Raw genomic sequence first — 17,792 nt, 5'->3', positions numbered from 1 at the left:
TTTTGATATTGTAAATCACCCTGTGATCTTCTGATAAAAGCCAGTACAGAATTTTTTTATAATAATAATAATAATAATAATAATAATAATAATAATAATTCTCATCTTTGATGTGAAAACCTTGTTGCCAACCTCCCATTTCCCCACTTTTCCAGTGGGTTTTCTTGAGCCCCACTTTGCCTAAGCACCTGCCTTCAGCCTCTCACATTTGCTGCTCTGAAACTTGATCTTCCTGTTTTGAACCCCAAGTGTGAATGATGTCTTTCAGCCTGCTTGGATAGGCAGCCAGTCCCAGGACCCGACTGCCTGGAGCAGGCCACTTGCTCTAGCCTTGAGCTGCTGGGGTGAAACCCCAAGTGACAGTTCCCTCCAGTTTTCCCACCGGAAGAACAACCTGCCAAAAATTATCCTGCGTAAGGACTCTTGTGTGTGCTTCTCCATGGCGGGGGGGTGTGTGTGGCTTGTGCAGGAGAACTTCCCAAGGGATGATGCTACATGGCTGAGGTTTGTAGCATTTCATGGAGCTCAACATCCTCTTTGTGGGAAGTTTGCCTCAATGGCCCTGCATGGGGTTCCTTTTGTTGTCTAAAAAAACCAACAATACTGCCTGTCTTGACTTTGGTTGGCAACCGCGTTGCTTTGCCACCAGGCCAAACTCTCTCTTACTGGAGGTGGGGGGAGAGGGGGTAATTAATTTCTGTGAATGACAGCCCGGAAAAATGTCACCAGGACCTTTTATGTGTACCAACTTCATTTCCTTACAGCCGAGCATTGTGTGCCTGCAGGAATTCTGTGGCGCACATTGAACAGGATATAAGCTTGAGCTATGGGAAGCCAAAGTGTTCTTTCTGTGTCTGTGCTTTGCCTGGATTAGAATTCGTCACAGCTGGCAATTTGCTTTTGAAAAAGGGAAGAAACTGTTCTTCCCCCTGCCAATCTTCTGAGAGAAACTGACCCCGCTAGGAACTAATTGTGGGGTTAAGCCTCTTCAAAGAGGATTTGTATGTGCTGATATTTTGTTCCCTATAAATAAGTTCCTTCTCTCTCTCTCCTCTTGAGGAGGGCCTTGCTTCACGGAGGTTGAGATGCATGTTGCTATAGCGACAGCGTCCTGGCAACAACTCCCAGCTGCTGCTGCTTTGCTTCTCCTTCTCCGAGGCCCAGCCAAGAAGAGCCGAGGGGGCTCCTCGGTTGCCACGCTCCTCGGTTGCCGCGGTGGAGGCAGGAAATCAGCAACAGAGGGACACCAGTACATCCCAGCTTCATCCTGGGAAGCCTTTAGGTGTGGCTGCTGACCTGAAAAATACCTACACCCCCCAAACAAGAAGTGTAGTCGAATATGCTGCTATGATACTCAGAAGCAGATTTGGGGCACTCCAGCCCTGCCCTAACCAGACCCAGGTAAGCAGCCTTGGGAGACAACTTGCTTCCAGTCAGTCGTTTCACTTGCATTGGGATGTGGTGAGGCTCCTGGTGTTGACCTTCTGTTCATTTCTGTCACCATTGCTTCCAACCACCTCCATATTTTCAGGTGTGTTGGCACTGAGACCACACGTCTCTCGCATGAGGGTGGGGAAGCAGAGTGGGGGCGGGGAATGAGGGAAGCCTTCGCTGTCAAGACCAGTGGAGACACTGCATGCCGCCTCCTTCCACCATGCCAGGATCCTGACGACTTTTGGTTTCCCGAAGACACGAGTTTGAGGCGACGGGAACAAAGCCATGTTGAATGCTGTCAGCGTGGCCCTGGATGCAGCTGTGGCATGTTCTGTTGTGAGTTTCTTAGGCTGTTGGGGGGATGCTGCTGGGGGGGGGTCTCTCTAGGGAGGGGATGTGTTGTACATTTGTGACTTCTCTCAAAATAGTCAGCGTACAGTGGGGTGGAGGATTAATAAATGTTCCTTTGAAGATCCAAAATAAACTGGTATCTGAGAGGGAGCATTTCAGTGGGTGACTTGAAACAAACAAATCAACAGCAGGGAGATCTGTGCATTGTGTGGTTGGAGATGGTGGCGGTGAGCTTTTTTGCGCCTTGTGACAAGCAGTTTTTGACGGGGCTTCTTTCTTCGGGTATGTTTGCCGTTGTGTTAATTGTAATGAGCTGATGTACATACATAAAAAAGATGCCTTTTCAGGCTGGGATGAGATGGGCCAAGGCTTATTTTGGTGCCTGCGGTGGGAAATCCAAATAGCACCTCCCCCTCCCCCATTCCTAATGAGGCATGGACTGAGAAGTTCTCCTGCACAAGTTTCCTAGAAATGAATGGGAGAGATGTAAGGGCTCTCTTGCTCATCTCTCATTTGTTTCCATGAGGCTTGGGCAGGAGAACTTGACAGTGGAAGTCTGCAAGTCAGACCCAGGGATCCAGCCCCCTGTTGAGGCACCCCCCACACAGTCAAGGTAAGAGGGAGACACCTCACTTGCTTGGCGTTATCCTTACAGTGGGGAGAGATTTCTGCAATGTCTGAGGGTGGGTGGCAGGAATCTCTGCTTAATTATTACTCTCCAACATCCAACATGCTTGTTTGTACAGTGTTATCCAAAGTTCACCTTCCCAGCAGCAGGGACATCAGTTGTCGGCTCAATGGCTGGCCCTGCCAAAGCAGGGAGAGTTGCAACCTCTGTCTTTTCATAGCAACATAAGAAGAGCCCTGCAGGATCCAGGCAAAGGCCCTTCATGGTCCACCATCCTCTTCTCACAGTGCCCAGGCAGATGCCCAGAGTGGCTGGGGAGACCTAGCCAGATGGGTGGGTATAAATAATAAATTTATTATTATTATTATTATGAGTCCACAAGCAGGACCTGAGCGCAAGAGCACTCTTCCATATTTGCAGTTCCCAGCAACTGGTATCCAGACCGTGGATACCAGTTGGAGGCAGAGCACAGCCATCCCTGGGGTTTGCCATTCCATCAGCTAGGAGCAGGTTTTCCCCTCCTCTGATCATTAGAAATAGAACATCGAAAACACGTCAGACCATTGGTCCATCTAGCTCAGTATTGTCTACACTGACTGGCAGCAGCTCTCCAGAATTTCAGGCAGGGAGTCTTACCTGGAGATTTGATTCAATTTATTATAACTCTATACTGCTTTTCATTCAAATGAATCCCAAAGCAACTTGCAAACAATAAATAATAACATTATGAAACATCATAGAACATCACAAATGCATCATAGATCATATAGAATAATTAACAAATCATCAGTGAAACAATTACAATCTGTAAAGCACTGTTAGCAAAGTAGCAACTAAAAAATAAGCTATACGTCACAATTAAAGCAAAAGTCATATGATTAACAAATCAATGCAACATTCATAGTTTACAAAGCAACATAAACAAAATAGCAGCCAATAAATACACTAAGCATTGGTTTTTTTATAAATAATGGTTCTTTTTTAAAAAGGATTTTCATAGTTAACAAGGGTACATAAGCATCTCTCTTTTCAATTCATAGAGTCCTTTCTGCAGGTCGGTTACACTAAGCACTGTTAAGTTCTTGGGGCAGCACAGGTGAAACCAGCCACCTGATGGAAAACAGAGTCTCTCTCCCCTCACAGTTGTTCCTCTGGAAACAGCTCTCCTATAAGATCTCCTAGGGCTGGAGGATGAGGCAAGGCAGGTGGGAAAAGCCATTACTTGCTGGCCAACACAGAATCTCTCTCCCCTCCATGGAGATGGATTGAAAATTGAACCTTCTGCATGAAAGGAACAGGTGCTCTACTGTCCACCACTTAACCTGATTTTTCAGCAACAGGTGCTCTCTTCATCACCCTCCTCCTCCCTCTTTCGGCTGTGGGTCAGCTCTCTCCGGTCTGCTGCTAGACTACCTTGAATGGTGCCCAACACCTTCACCCAGACAGCTGTTTGTGAAGGCATCTGTATATGTGGGTAGGAGGTTCCCAAGTTCTCAACTTTTCCCTCTGTCACTTGGAGAGCAGCTTATTTATTAAATAATTTCTTAAACTACTTATGTCCAGCCATTTGGTTCCACAACTGAACCTCAGGTGATTTGCAAAACACCTCCTGTCACCTTGCTCCACCACTGACAGCTGTGATTAGCAAAGAGAGACTCCTTCTAGCTACAGAGCCCATCCATACAGCATATCACACTTTGAAAGGCCTTTTAACACCCTCCCCAGGATGCTGGACTAAATGGGCCATTGGACTGGTCCAGCAGGCTCTTCTTAGGTTGTGTGAAGTGAATACAGTTAACATGCATTTTTTCTTGCTGAGCAAATAGCAAATGCCTGAGCAGCCCCAGGACTGCTGGGAGGGAGGGGTTTTACTCTCTTTCCCTGTCACAGTTAAAATAAAAACCCACATTTTTGTGACGCCTATTAGCATTTCAAAGGAAGCCCGCCCCCCTGGTGCTTAGAACCCTCTTCTGTTCCTGAGGCTTTTCTACCAGCTTCCAGAGGGAAGCCTGTGTTATTCTGTTGGAGCAAAAATAACCAAAGGGTCTTGCAGCATCATAAAGCCTAAGAAATTTAGCAGAAGTCTTCATTGATGCCACTTCCTCTGATGCAACTCCATCATGCTTCTGATGGAGCAGATTCTACTAGTCCATGGAAGCTCATGCCATAACGAATGTGGTCGCCTTTAGTAATTATTAAATCTTAGACCTTCTGCATGCAAAGCTTGTGCTAGTAATGTCACTTCTCTGGAAATAAGTTGTACTGGAAAAATTTCCAATGCAAATTAGCCTAATTTGCAGTGCGAAATTTCCTGAAGAGCGATAGTGTTCGTTTTACTTGTAAACAAAGCATAAGGGGGGGGGGGGGGACTTTCCAAGCTTCCCTAATATTGTATTTGCTGTTGACACCCATTTATTGTTACTAATGACCTGATGAAAAAAGGGGAAATTTTCTAACCCACATCACTTGGCATGTGCTGTATATCATCTTGGCTTGAGAGCAGTACATGTGAAAAGGATCTAGGAGTCTTGGTTGACCACAAACTTGACATGAGCCAACAGTGTGACACGGCAGCTAAAAAAGCCAATGCAATTCTGGGCTGTATCAATAGGAATATAACATCTAGATCAAGGGAAGTAATAGTGCCACTGTATTCTGCTCTGGTCAGACCTCACCTGGAGTACTGTGTCTAGTTCTGGGCACCACAGTTCAAGAGGGACACTGACAAACTGGAACGTGTCCAGAGGAGGGCAACCAAAATGGTCAAAGGTCTGGAAACGATGCCTTATGAGGAACGGCTAAGGGAGCTGGGCATGTTTAGCCTGGAGAAGAGGAGGTTAAGGGGTAATATGATAGCCATGTTCAAATATATAAAAGGATGTCATATAGAGGAGGGAGAAAGGTTGTTTTCTGCTGCTCCAGAGAAGCGGACACGGAGCAATGGATCCAAACTACAAGAAATAAGATTCCACCTAAATATTAGGAAGAACTTCCTGACAGTAAGAGCTGTTCGACAGTGGAATTTGCTGCCAAGGAGTGTGGTGGAGTCTCCTTCTTTGGAGGTCTTTAAGCAGAGGCTTGACAACCATATGTCAGGAGTGCTGTGATGGTGTTTCCTGCTTGGCAGGGGGTTGGACTCGATGGCCCTTGTGGTCTATTCCAACTCTATGATTCTATGATCTTCCAAGGCAGTCCCACATATTGTGCCTTGCAGGTAAACTAGCCATGGGGATGCCACAATATACTTCTGCAGTGAGGGTTTTGTGCCAGCCCACCTTTCTGCTGGGCTCTCTGAAGTTCATCTCCTCCACCCCTCTGCCTCCTGCACCCACCTTTCCAAACTCCACCAAGTCTTCCCCTCCAGCCCTGCCCATTGCTGAAGGCTGTGAGCTGAACGCATTTGCTCTTCAACAGCCTGTCTCGAAAGCTAGGAGGGCAGCAGCTCTTTTGACCAAAGAGATATATTAGACAACTGTCATTGCCACACATCATGTTCTCAGACTTTCAAAATACACCTCAGTAATGGCAGTGTGTGTGAACTGGCAAACTGCATAGCCTCCAACATTTTTCTGATGAAAATAGGGATGTCCTAAGGAAAAGCAGGACATTCCGGGATCAAATCAGAAACCGGGACAGCTTCTGTAAATCCAGGACTGTCCCTGGAAAACAGGGACACTTGGAAGGTCTGAAACTGCACACAGCATGGGACCCCCCCCCCCCACATTAATGCCTCTCATTTTATTTCCATTTGTACTGAGGAATAAATGCATATTTGCTCTCCCAACCAGTCTGGGCCCTAAAGAGTGAAGATGCACAATAACAACATTGCCACAAGGCATCCCTTGTGGCAGGGTGGCAGGGATGTTGTTAAGTTGTGGGTGAACATATCAGACGACACAGCGATTCTTCAAACAGCTCTTGTTTATTCACAGGCCAGAACTGAACTGAACTGAAGGGTTCAGCCAGCCTGCTTATATAGGGCTCCAGTACAACGCAACTGTAACAACTTTCTGTAACTATCCAGTCACTGAATGTCACTTTCAATCCCTTATTTGCATATGTGGACCTGAGTGAAAACTACAGTATCCCCCTGCTGGCCCAGGGTGAGAACTTCAGTACATAACAGATGTAGCAAAGATAGCAGGGGACAGAGAAAAGAGGCCCTCCCTGGAAAATTGGGAGCATGTGGCCTATTTTTTTCAGGTCTCTCAACCCTCTAATGCTAGGTACACTGTATCTCATCTGCCCTACCTCTTGGCTATTTCTCAGCACCCCTTTCCTGCTAATAGTCACTCCTGTCTGCCAGCCCATATATCTTTTTCTGCTTTTTTAAATTTATGCATTTTACATATCTTAGTACATCACTTATGCAATTGTCATTGTTTATCTTACATTCTGACTTCCATACACATTCCTCCATGGGGTCTTATTTAGTCCTTGTTAAGCTGCATCTCCTTAATTACTATCCCTCTTCTGCTTATTTTAACTGCTGCTCATATATTTTACCCCACTTGGAAGTTTATCTGATTGTTTATCTGATTGCTATATGTCTTTAAATATAGTATTCCCAGTCTTCTTTTATATCAGACTCATCTTGATTTATTATCTTTGCAATCAACATTGCTAGTCTGCGTATTCTATTAGCTTATTCTGCCAGTCTATTTTCGCGGGACTTATATAAATTTATTTTTTTTAATAAGTTGTCAGTTTTACATTTCAAAACAAACATTTTACAAATTTTAAAATATCCAATGACTTCCCTTCTTCTCCTTCCATGGTTCATTTTACATACCATGCATTCCTGCATATTTTACTATAACCATTCAAATCAGTTTTCCACTTTTACAGCAAAAATTATTTACTCTGTTGAATTTATCTTATTGCTGCCAGTGTTTTCAGCTTTATACATTTATTTTCAATAAATGTTTTCCACTCTTCTTATATGTTTTTCTTGCTCTCTTATTCTGTATGTTAAATCTGCAAATTCTGCATATTCTGTCAACTTAAATTGCCAGTCCTCTTTGGTTGGGACCTCACTCACTTTCAATTTTGGGGCTAAAAAAACACGGGCTGCAGTTATTGCATACATAAATAAGCTTTTCTGACACCTAGGAATTTCTGTTTGGGCTATTCCCAATAAAAAGAACTTTGGGGGTGGGGGGGGGAGAGTAATTTTAAACATTTTTTTCCAATTCATTATAATTCATTTCCCAATCTACTTTTACCCTTTAACATGTCCACCACATGTGAAAAACGGTTACCTCCACTTCTTTACACTTTCAACATGTATCTGATTCTGTTTTATGAATCTTAGCCAACCTTAAAGGTAAAGGTAAAGGTAAAGGTACGCCTGCCCGTACGGGCCAGTCTTGCCAGACTCTGGGGTTGTGCGCCCATCTCACTTAAGAGGCCGGGGGCCAGCGCTGTCCGGAGACACTTCCGGGTCACGTGGCCAGCGTGACAAAGCTGCATCTGGCGAGCCAGCGCAGCACACGGAAACGCCATTTACCTTCCCGCCAGTAAGCGGTCCCTATTTATCTACTTGCACCCGGGGGTGCTTTCGAACTGCTAGGTTGGCAGGCGCTGGGACCGAACAACGGGAGCGCACCCCGCCGCGGGGATTCGAACCGCCGACCTTTCGATCGGCAAGCCCTAGGCGCTGAGGCTTTTACCCACAGCGCCACCCGCGTCCCTAGCCAACCTACTCAGAGTTAAATACAATCTATGGATCATTTTCAAATAATTCTCTTTCAACTGCAAATTTCAAATGCAATAAATTTCAGGTCACTTATCCAAAGTTTCTCCCAGAGGTTGAGATCTATATTGTCTTTTGTTTCCCATTCTAATAAACAATTATACATTTTAGACAGAAGTTTATCATTTTGTAAGTGTTCTTTTTTGAATTGTGAACTTTAGTCCATAAATCCATTCTTTCTATCTAATTTAAACATGTTGTGTATTTGGTGATATTGCAACCAATCTATAACTTGGCTCCTTAAGTTTTCCATTAGTTTCAGTTTGGGTTCCACCACCCCCCCGTAAAATCCAGCAGTTCCGTATAAGATGCCCATTGTCTATCCATATTAACTCTCTTAATTGTAATTGCTTTGATGTGAGATAGCCATAAAGGTGTTTCTAGCATATTTATATATTTTTCCCAGACTCTATATAGATTCTTCCTAAGAATGTGGTTCATTAAACTCATAGGTTTTAGCCTTCCCATACCATGCATGTCAGCCAAGTTTTAAATCATGACCCTCTTAAATCAAAGATGTTTGCATTGTCCAATGCAATCCATTCTTTTAACCTATGCAAACAACCTCCCTCATAATACAATTGCAAATCTGGCAGGGCAAAGCCTTCTCTTTCTTTTGTATCTATCAGGATACAAAATATTTTATTCTTGGCTTCTCCCCTTGCCAGGTAAATTTAGAGACATCTTTTTTCCATTCTTTGAAGCAGCTTGAATGATTTACAATCGGGATTGATTGGAATAAAAACAGCGCTCTAGGGAGTATATTCATTTTAATGGCCGAAATTCTATCTAATAGGGAGAGTTTCATTCTCCCCCATATCTCCAACTCTTTCTTAACCTCTTTCCACAATTTAATATAATTATTTTCAAATAGGTTGAGCTTTCTTACTGTCAGCCAAATTCCTAAATACTTAATTTTTTATCTATTTTTAAACCAGACATCCTTTCTAAAAATTTTTTTGAATGTTCATCCATGTTTTAACCAACATTTTGGTTTTATCTGAGTTTATTTTGAAACCCACCACTTCTCCAAACCTTTTAATTTATTCTAATGCTTAGAGAACGCTCTCCAAAGGTTGTTCTAGTGTCAACACCACGTCATCAGCAAATGCCCTTAATTTGTAGACCCTACGTCCCACCTCAAAACCTTTAATTTCCCCTTTTCTCGTTATATTCTGAAGCAGTATTTCTAATGTCATAACAAACAGGGACAGCCTTGTCTCGTTCCTTTTTCTATTTGGCATTTGTCTGAAATAATATAATTTATTACTATATTTGCAGATATAGATTGTTTTAATTCCTCCTAGGAAATAATTACCTATTTCCATTTTCTCTAAAACCTTAATCATAAATGACCATGAAATGTTGTCAAAAGCTTTATCTGCCTCTTGGAAGATTAACGCAGCCTGTTTTTCATTTCTTACTTCCGCATACTCTATTAAATTAATTACATTTCCTATATTTTCTTTCATTTGTTGGCCTGGTAAAAACCCAGCCTGGTCTCTGTGAACTAACTCAGTCAATGTCCTTTTCAATCTATTAGCCAATATTGTAGCAAATTGTTTGTAGTCACAATTCAATAATGAAATAGGTCTGTAATTTTTAGTTTTTGTTAGGTCACTGTCTTGTTTGTGGATCAAAGTAATGAATGCATCTTTCCATGAAGCCGGAACTACTCCTGTCACCAAAATTCCCTTCATGGTGTCCTTAAGTGGTTCTACAGTGGTACCTCGGGTTATAGACGCTTTAGGTTACAGACTCCGCTAACCCAGAAATAGTACCTCAGGTTAAAAACTTTGCTTCAGGATGAGAACAGAAATTGCATGGCGGTGGCGCGGCGGCAGCGGGAGGCCCCATTAGCTAAAGTGGTACCTCAGGTTAAGAACAGTTTCAGGTTAAGAACAGACCTCCAGAACGAATTAAGTTCTTAACCCGAGGTACCACTGTAAAAGTATATCCTGAAACTTTTTATAATAAATGGCTGTAAGTCCATCTGGCCCCGGTGCTTTCCCCATATTTATTCAGTTTATTTCTATTTGCAATTCCGATATCGATTTGGGTGCATTCAGAATTTGCCAGTTTTCCTTAGATACTCGGGATATGTTACAGTCACTTAAATAAGAGTCCATTTTCTTAAAGTGCTCTTTCTCACAACGATATAATGAAATATAATATTTTTCAAACACTTTCTTATCTATTCAGGTAGTCAAATGCTTATCCTCATCTACAATATTATTTATTGTGCTATTTTTTCTTTCTTTTTTGAGTTGCCATGCTAACAATTTACGTGGTTTGTTAGCAAATTCAAAAAAAATATGTTTCATTAATTTAATTTTCATCTCAATCTCTTGATTAACTAACAGTGAAAATTGTGCTTGCAGTATTTTAATCACTTGACACAAATCTTTATCCTTTGGTTTTGCAATTAACTTCTCCTTATTCAACATGGCATCTAATATCTCCTGCTTCTTTTCCCCTCTATCTCTTTTTTTGAAAAGCATTTTGTTGAATTAGGAAACCTCTCACCACTGCCTTACTGGCATGCCATACTATAATTAAATCTGTTTCTTTATTTAGATTGAGGTAAAAAAAATTCTTGTAGGGGAGTGTTGCCCCTTACTCATAATTTGTTCATTTTGCAATACCACATCATTTACCTTCCACCTAAATGAAGAACATTTCCCTCCTGTTATTGTCATAAAGATGCCATTGTGATTGGATAATATATTAGGTTGAATTTCTACCTTTTTTACCCTACTTGTTAACTCTTTCAAAGCCAATAAAAGGTGTATTCTGCTTGAAGAATTGTTTGCATTTGAGAAAAAAGTAAATTTGTGTTCTAATGGATGCTTAAGTCGCCATAGGTCAGTTAAGTCAAAATTGGACACCATATCAAAAAAGGCATTTGGCAATTTCCCTTATTTTGAATCTGTTTTCCGTACCATTCTATCTAGATCAAGGGAATGACACAATTAAAATCACCCATCATTATTATTTTACTATCACACAAATCACACAATTTCTCTTCCAGTTTGTTTGTTTTTTAATCAGTTTTCCGTTCATTGGGGGCATAAATTCCCACTACAGTAATTGGTTCTCCATCTAGTCTCACTTCAATAACCATCATTCTGCCTTCTTTAAAGATGAATTTAAGATCTAGTTTGGGGTTAACATACATAATTACCCCTCCCTTTTTGGTTTTATCAGAAGAGATAAACTCTTGCCCCAGACCTTTATTTGTTATTTATTTATAAATATTTATTTATTAGTAGTTTTCTATGTTGTCTTTTTATATGTGTGTCCTGCAAGCAAATGATGTCTAATTTCTACTTTGACAATATATGCACTATTTTATTCATTTTCATTTCACTATTTAGTCCATTTACATTCTATGAAATAAATATAAGATCCATATTCTATTACCGTATTTTTCGCTCTATAACACGCACCTGACCATAACACGCACATAGTTTTTAGAGGAGGAAAACAAGAAAAAAAAATCTGAATGAAACAGTGGATGTATCATTTTTGTGCTTCATGCTGTGGCCACAGACATGTGATTTGACGGTGAGTTTGGGGTAGCCCAATGCAAAAATCCTGAGAATCCATGTGGATCTGTGCTTTATAACCACATTTTTGTACCATTGCGGCCCCAGGCAACAGTGGGTGCGTGATTTTTTTGGTGCAGGCTGTAGCCATGGACATGCTATGTGATCTGATGGTGAATTTGGGGTGACCCAATGCAAAGATCCTGAGGATCCATGTGGATCCATGCTTTGTAACCACGTTTTTGCACCACTGCAGCCCCAGGCAACAGTGGGTGCATGATTTTTTTGGTGCAGGCTGTAACCATGGACATGTAATGTGATCTGGTGGTGAATTTGGGGTGACCCAATGCAAAGATCCTGAGGATCCATGTGGATCCGTGCTTTGTAACCATGTTTTAAGTGGGGAGGGAAGGAAAAATACAGAAGGGACAAGGAGCACGAGAGGGGTGTGCGGAGAAGCAGCTGGCTAACAATGCAGGAGAGAGGTTTAACAGGAGGGAGGAAAGGAAGGCAAAGTTTCCCCCACCCACCCAAGCCAGCCCCCCCCTCCCACCCACCTGCATGTTGTCTGGCTGCCTGCAAGTCCCTAGAATGCTGGACGCAGCAGAAGCAGCACCGGAGCATGGAGAGGAGGAGGTGGTGGCTGACGGCTGCACTCCTAGCTGACGGAACCTGAGCCGGGTGGGCTGGAGCCTGCGCGCAGTGTGACTAGGAAGGAATTAGAAGGAAGGACGCGATCCTTTCCTTTCCCCTCTGCTTGCCAGGAGGGCAGGGGATTTCCCTGCTCTTGGTTGCGTTTGAGCAAACACAGCAACCAAAAACAGAAGCGGGTGGGCAGTAAGACCCTGAGGCAGAATGCAGGAAAGCAGCAGCCTCGCTTCTGCAGCCTTCCCTCCTCCGTGACATGTGATCTGATTTTTGCCTGATTTTTGCCCCTGCACTCGGGCCAGTCGGCTCCAGGGACCACACATTTGCTCAATAACACGCACAGACATTTCCCCTTACTTTTTAGGAGAAAAAATGTGCATGTTATAGAGCGAAAATTACGGTATATCTTATTTATCATACACACACACACACACACACACACATTTTTTGACAGTTCCAGTTTTCCTTCTACCCCCTTCCCTCTTTACTGTTTATCCTCTTCTTCTTCCTTCTCTTCTTCTTCTTCTTCTTCTTCTCCATGCTCAATTCCAAAATCTCACCACGAAGGCATTACAAAGGCATGTGCTTTCACTGGTTCTACACACCTCTATTTTTTACCTTCATAATTATAGGAAATCCCTTCAGGTCATTCCCGTCTGAAGCGGAATTTTATCTTTTTAAGGGCCTCTGTCAAAAAATTGTAATCCTCTCTCTTTTCAACAGTTTTACTGGAATGTATTTTAAAATTACCATATAATCCTTTCATCTATTTCAATACCTTTCTCATAATATGTCTGGAGCACTCTGTCTTTGATACTTCTAGAACTAAAAAGGACTAGACAGTCCCTGGAAAGATTTTCTTCTTAGCAAATGGAAATTTAACCCTGAATGCACAATCAATGTAGCCACGCCCTGTTGTTGCATCTCAAGCAAAGATGCAAGTGCCTCGGTTATTTTATCCCTTATTACTACATCTGATTGCTGAGGAATAGATCTGAATCTCAAAAACATCACTTTTAATTAATTCAATTAACGCCAAATTATCCACTGTTAGTTCCTGAGTTGCTCTGGATGCTTCCTCTAGCATCTTTTCCTGTTCCTTCCTTTATTTCTTTATTTATTTGGACTGCATCTTGAAGAGTTTGCACTGTTTTCTCCAAGTTACTTGTTTTACTTGCAAGAGCCTTTATTTCTGTTGATAATTCACCTACCACTTTGGTGTGGCTTTGAAGATCTTTCCACATTTCCATCATTACCTCCACAAGGTCCATCTTTGGTTCTCCCTCTTGGACAAAGCCTTTCCTTGATTGGCCAGGTGTCAATGCCAGATACTTCTTTTGTGAGGCCATTTTTAATTTATTAGCCAGGAAAATAAAAAATATATAATTCCACAGGTGATAACCATCGTGGCGTTTTCCTTTCTAAAAGGTCCTTATACCTTATCCAAACTGTATAAACGCCTCCTTACTATATGATTTAGGAACCCTCTCTGTCAGGGGTCAGCAAACTTTTTCAGCAGGGGGCCAGTCCACTGTCCCTCAGACCTTGTGAGGGGCCGGACTATATTTTTTTTTGGGGGGGGGGTTAATTCCTATGCCCCACAAAAAACCCAGAGATGCATTTTAAATAAAAGGACACATTCTACTCGTGTAAAAACATGCTGATCCCCGGACCATCCGCGGGCCGGATTTAGAAGGTGATTGGGCCAGATCTGGCCCCTGGGCCTTAGTTTACCTACCCATGCTCTATGTACTTTAACTTTGTCATACCATAAGTACGCATGCCAACCGTATCTTAAGTCAAACCCCTCCAAGTTCAATAGGCTAGCTATCTTTTTCTCCTGTCTAGCAAAGGACCTCTCACTCATCTCTCATAAGCAGCACTGTCTGTTGGCAGTCTGTTGCTGATACCTCTCCCCTAAGCATCTGGAGAATTCCATGGCATCCCCAGAATCTTAGTCATCAGCTTGTGGGATGGGGGCTGACAGGCAACAGGCAATTTCATCTAATGTATATGGTGTTCCTACAGACATGGGAGCAGCCCTATTTTCAAAAGCTCTCTCCAAGAGAGGTGCTGTCATTTTGAGTGGAGGAGCACACAGCAAGTCTCTCTTTTCCATGCAGTGCTTGGAAAACGTGGCCTTGGTTAACAGACAAGCAGTATCTTGTGATGTTTTGCAGGATATCCCTTGTGGGTTTTTTCTCTCTGCAAAGCTGACACTTCCATCGAAATAACCCCTCTGTTCCCTTTCCATCTGCGCACCATATTGCATCATGTTTAATCAGTAATCCCCAAGCAGTCCTCCTGATGGCACATCCTGCCAGGTTTCAGTGGGTGTTCCAGTGTTTTCAGAGCATGTGAGATCAGCCTCAGAGCAAATGGCCTCTGAGCTGGCAAGTGGGACTCCAGTATGGCTTTTCTTTTCTGTTTTGGTAGCCGGCCTTGGTGACTGACTAATCTTTGTGAATTCCATTCAGAAAGCAAAGTGGCGAGGGCCAGAGTCTGGTTTAATTTTATATTGCAGGTTATTGTGCTGGAATGAAATGAGCCTTTGTTATAATTATGATGATTTGCATAGTGCCATCTGGGTGCTTTACAATGAATGGGTGTGAAAGGTCCCTGTCCTCAAGAGGCTTGCAATCTAAAACAGATACAGGGGAACAATGTGAGGTGTTTAGGTGGTAGATGGGGCCAGGACAAAAAGTGGTTTGAGCTACCTCCTTTTTCCTCCCTCTCTTCCCCACCCAGCAGGCTGCTGGGGGGCAGCCAGGGGTCTGTCTCCAGGGGTCCAAGCTGGTCACTTGCAGAGGGCTTCCCTCCATTGCTCCATCAGCTCCCCTCCCATTTATGTCTCTTTCTTGCTTTCCTTCTCCACAGTCACATGAAAGTTGGCTGAGAGGCAGAAAGAAAGTAGGCTGGAATGGGAACCTATGGTCGATCAGAGGGAGAGTAAGATCTGGACATTTTCCAGAAAGGTATCTGGGCAGTAGCTTCTGATCAGCAGGCAAGAAAGGAACATGGGCTTGAGAAAGGGGTGCAAAGTCATGCTCAGAAAGGCAGCCCAAGCCAAAGAGAGAGAAAAGGGCCAGAAGTCACTTTCAAAAGGCTTGGCATCAGCCTATGGGATGGGATGTTTAAAATGTATATATTATTTTAAACTTCTTAATCCCACAGCGCTGTAGAGCAGTGCTGGAGCTGTTCTCTTCCTCCCCTCCCCTGCTACTGGGCATAATATGTCAATCAAATCAACCAAAGGCCTGGTTAAAGAGGAATGTTAAAGGTGTACAATGAAGGCTCCAGGTAAACCTCCCTAGGGAGAACATTCCACAGATGGGGAGCCACTGCAGAAAAGGCCCGTTTGCGTGTTGCTACCCTCTGGATCTCTCAGACTCTCTGCCCTGGGACACCAGCCCAAACTAGGAGGTCCTGCAATGATTCTGCAATTGCTCTGGCTGAGACTCTGGAAGTGGACTGACCATGTTTGTTATGTACTGAAGTTCTCACCCTGGGCCAGCAGGGGGATACTGTAGATAGTTTTCACTCAGGTCCACATATGCAAATAAGGGGTTGAAAGTGACGTTCAGTGATTGGATAGTTACAGAAAGTTGTTACAGTTGCGTTGTACTGGAGCCCTATATAAGCAGGCTGGCTGAACCCTTCAGTTGAGTTCTGTTCTGGCCTGTGAATAAACAAGAGCTGTTTGAAGAATCGCTGTGTCATCTGATATGTTCACCCACAACTTAACAACCTCCAGCTAGGGCTGGGAGATACCCTACCCCAAAATCCTAGAGAACCAGGGCTGCCCATCAGGACATGGGCCCACTCCTGACTCAATATTAGCATTCCTGTATTCCATCAGAGTGCCAGGGCCTAACACATCCTCTTTTGGACCTCTGCACACAGGTAAGCTTTACCTGCATGTTCAATATGGGAACAGCGTCCTCATGTGCTCCTGATAGTGTAGGCCTAAGGCTCTTTGGTGCAATGCCAGGGGTCTTGGCCTGTGTGTTACTCCCATGTGTTTTGCTTCTGCCCAACCCACCTTGCAGATAACCCTGGGAGCCTCCACAAGCCACCGCCTTCTCCATGGGGAAGCATTGTGCTGTCTTGGATGTGCAGATTCCAAAAGTGCCCTCCAACAGTGGCATTGCTGGCGTGAAGTAGCTGTTCTGTGCCAGATATAAACAGATGAATAATTTAACTGCTTCAGTCGTGTTGTGTTGCTGTTTCGCCAACAGGCATAAATTCTTGGAAAGAGAGGATGGCACAGCGAAGCCCGATATTCTCCACACTCGGCCCAACTGAAAGGTATCCTGAGGCATGTGAGGGAACTGGCTTTGGTGGGGTGGCAGAGGGTGTGTGGGGTGTGTGGGTGTGATTTGAAATATTTATTTATTGAAGGCTTCCCAGACCCAGTAGCCCCCTCCATATGTTGCTGGACTCCAGCTTGCATCACTGCCAACCATTGAATGTGCTTGCTGGGAATAATGGGAGTTGGAGGTCAAACAACATTTGGTGAGGAAGGCCCATTTACTCTATGCCCATCCTTCCATGGAGCTCTTACAGGGTCAGGACAAATCTCAGGGGCAAAAGGACAGGTTCTTTGCTTGCAGAACATCCCAGGTTCAGTGCATGTCAGGAAACACACAGGGTTCATGTTTCCCCACTATGGTGCATTTTCAGGTTTAGCTCAGCTGAGTGTGAGAGGGGCCAAAAGAGGATTTGCCTGTTTGGACCCAAAGACTTTTGCCCATTGCTAGGGAGCAGCCATGAGAGGGGGCCTCTTGCCTTCCAGCTCTCCTTGTAGGCTTCTTCCTGATAACGTCTGATTGGCTGATGTGGGAAGGAGGATGTGGGGTTCAATGGATCTTGTTTAGGGCTGGGCGATATATTGATATTTCATCCAAAACCGGTTTGAAGTCCATATTGTGATATCGGTTTCATAATTTTTGACCTGGCAATACATCACAAATCACAAATCATGATGTGTGTGTTTGTGTGTGTGCTATGCAGGAATTACAATGTGGGGAAAACCGTGCTGCCAGCCAATGCTCCATCCTTATTTCAGACATCGTGATACAGTGGTACCTCGGGTTACATACGCTTCAGGTTACATACGCTCCAGGTTACATACGCTTCAGGTTACAGACTCTGCTAACCCAGAAATAGTGCTTCAGGTTAAGAACTTTGCTTCAGGATGAGAACAGAAATTGTGCTCCGGCGGCGCGGCAGCAGCAGGAGGTCCCATTAGCTAAAGTGGTGCTTCAGGTTAAGAACAGTTTCAGGTTAAGTACGGACCTCCGGAACGAATTAAGTACTTAACCCGAGGTACCACTGTATATCACAATGTTTAGTTGTGGTTCGAGGACCCGACACCCCCCCCCCCAAGTGGAATGAATACGCAAGGACACGTGATATAAGGTTAATG

At 43.6% G+C, this 17,792-nt stretch overlaps 1 protein-coding gene across 4 annotated transcripts in view; it reads left to right on the top strand.

Moving 5' to 3' along the window:
• Positions 1-1,102: 1,102 nt before the first annotated feature.
• Positions 1,103-17,792, top strand: part of FAM81A (family with sequence similarity 81 member A) — a 46,930-nt gene continuing 30,240 nt past the window's right edge. Inside the window, exons 1-2 of one of the 4 annotated variants that reach the window (XM_028706789.2) lie at positions 1,103-1,401; positions 16,603-16,672. In XM_028706789.2, coding sequence (XP_028562622.1) covers positions 16,626-16,672 — 47 coding nt within the window. In that variant the 5' untranslated portion in view covers positions 1,103-1,401; positions 16,603-16,625. Of the gene's footprint in view, positions 1,402-1,449; positions 1,532-1,590; positions 1,771-16,602; positions 16,673-17,792 lie in introns of those variants that run through there. The other 3 variants (XM_077918617.1, XM_028706788.2, XM_028706790.2) reach the window with 3 other exon arrangements.

The sequence above is a fragment of the Podarcis muralis genome, chromosome 14 (assembly GCF_964188315.1).
Source record: "Podarcis muralis chromosome 14, rPodMur119.hap1.1, whole genome shotgun sequence".
NCBI lineage: Eukaryota > Metazoa > Chordata > Lepidosauria > Squamata > Lacertidae > Podarcis > Podarcis muralis.
The sequence above is the reverse complement of the archived record's forward strand: the minus strand, read 5'-3'. Positions and strand labels throughout refer to the sequence as shown.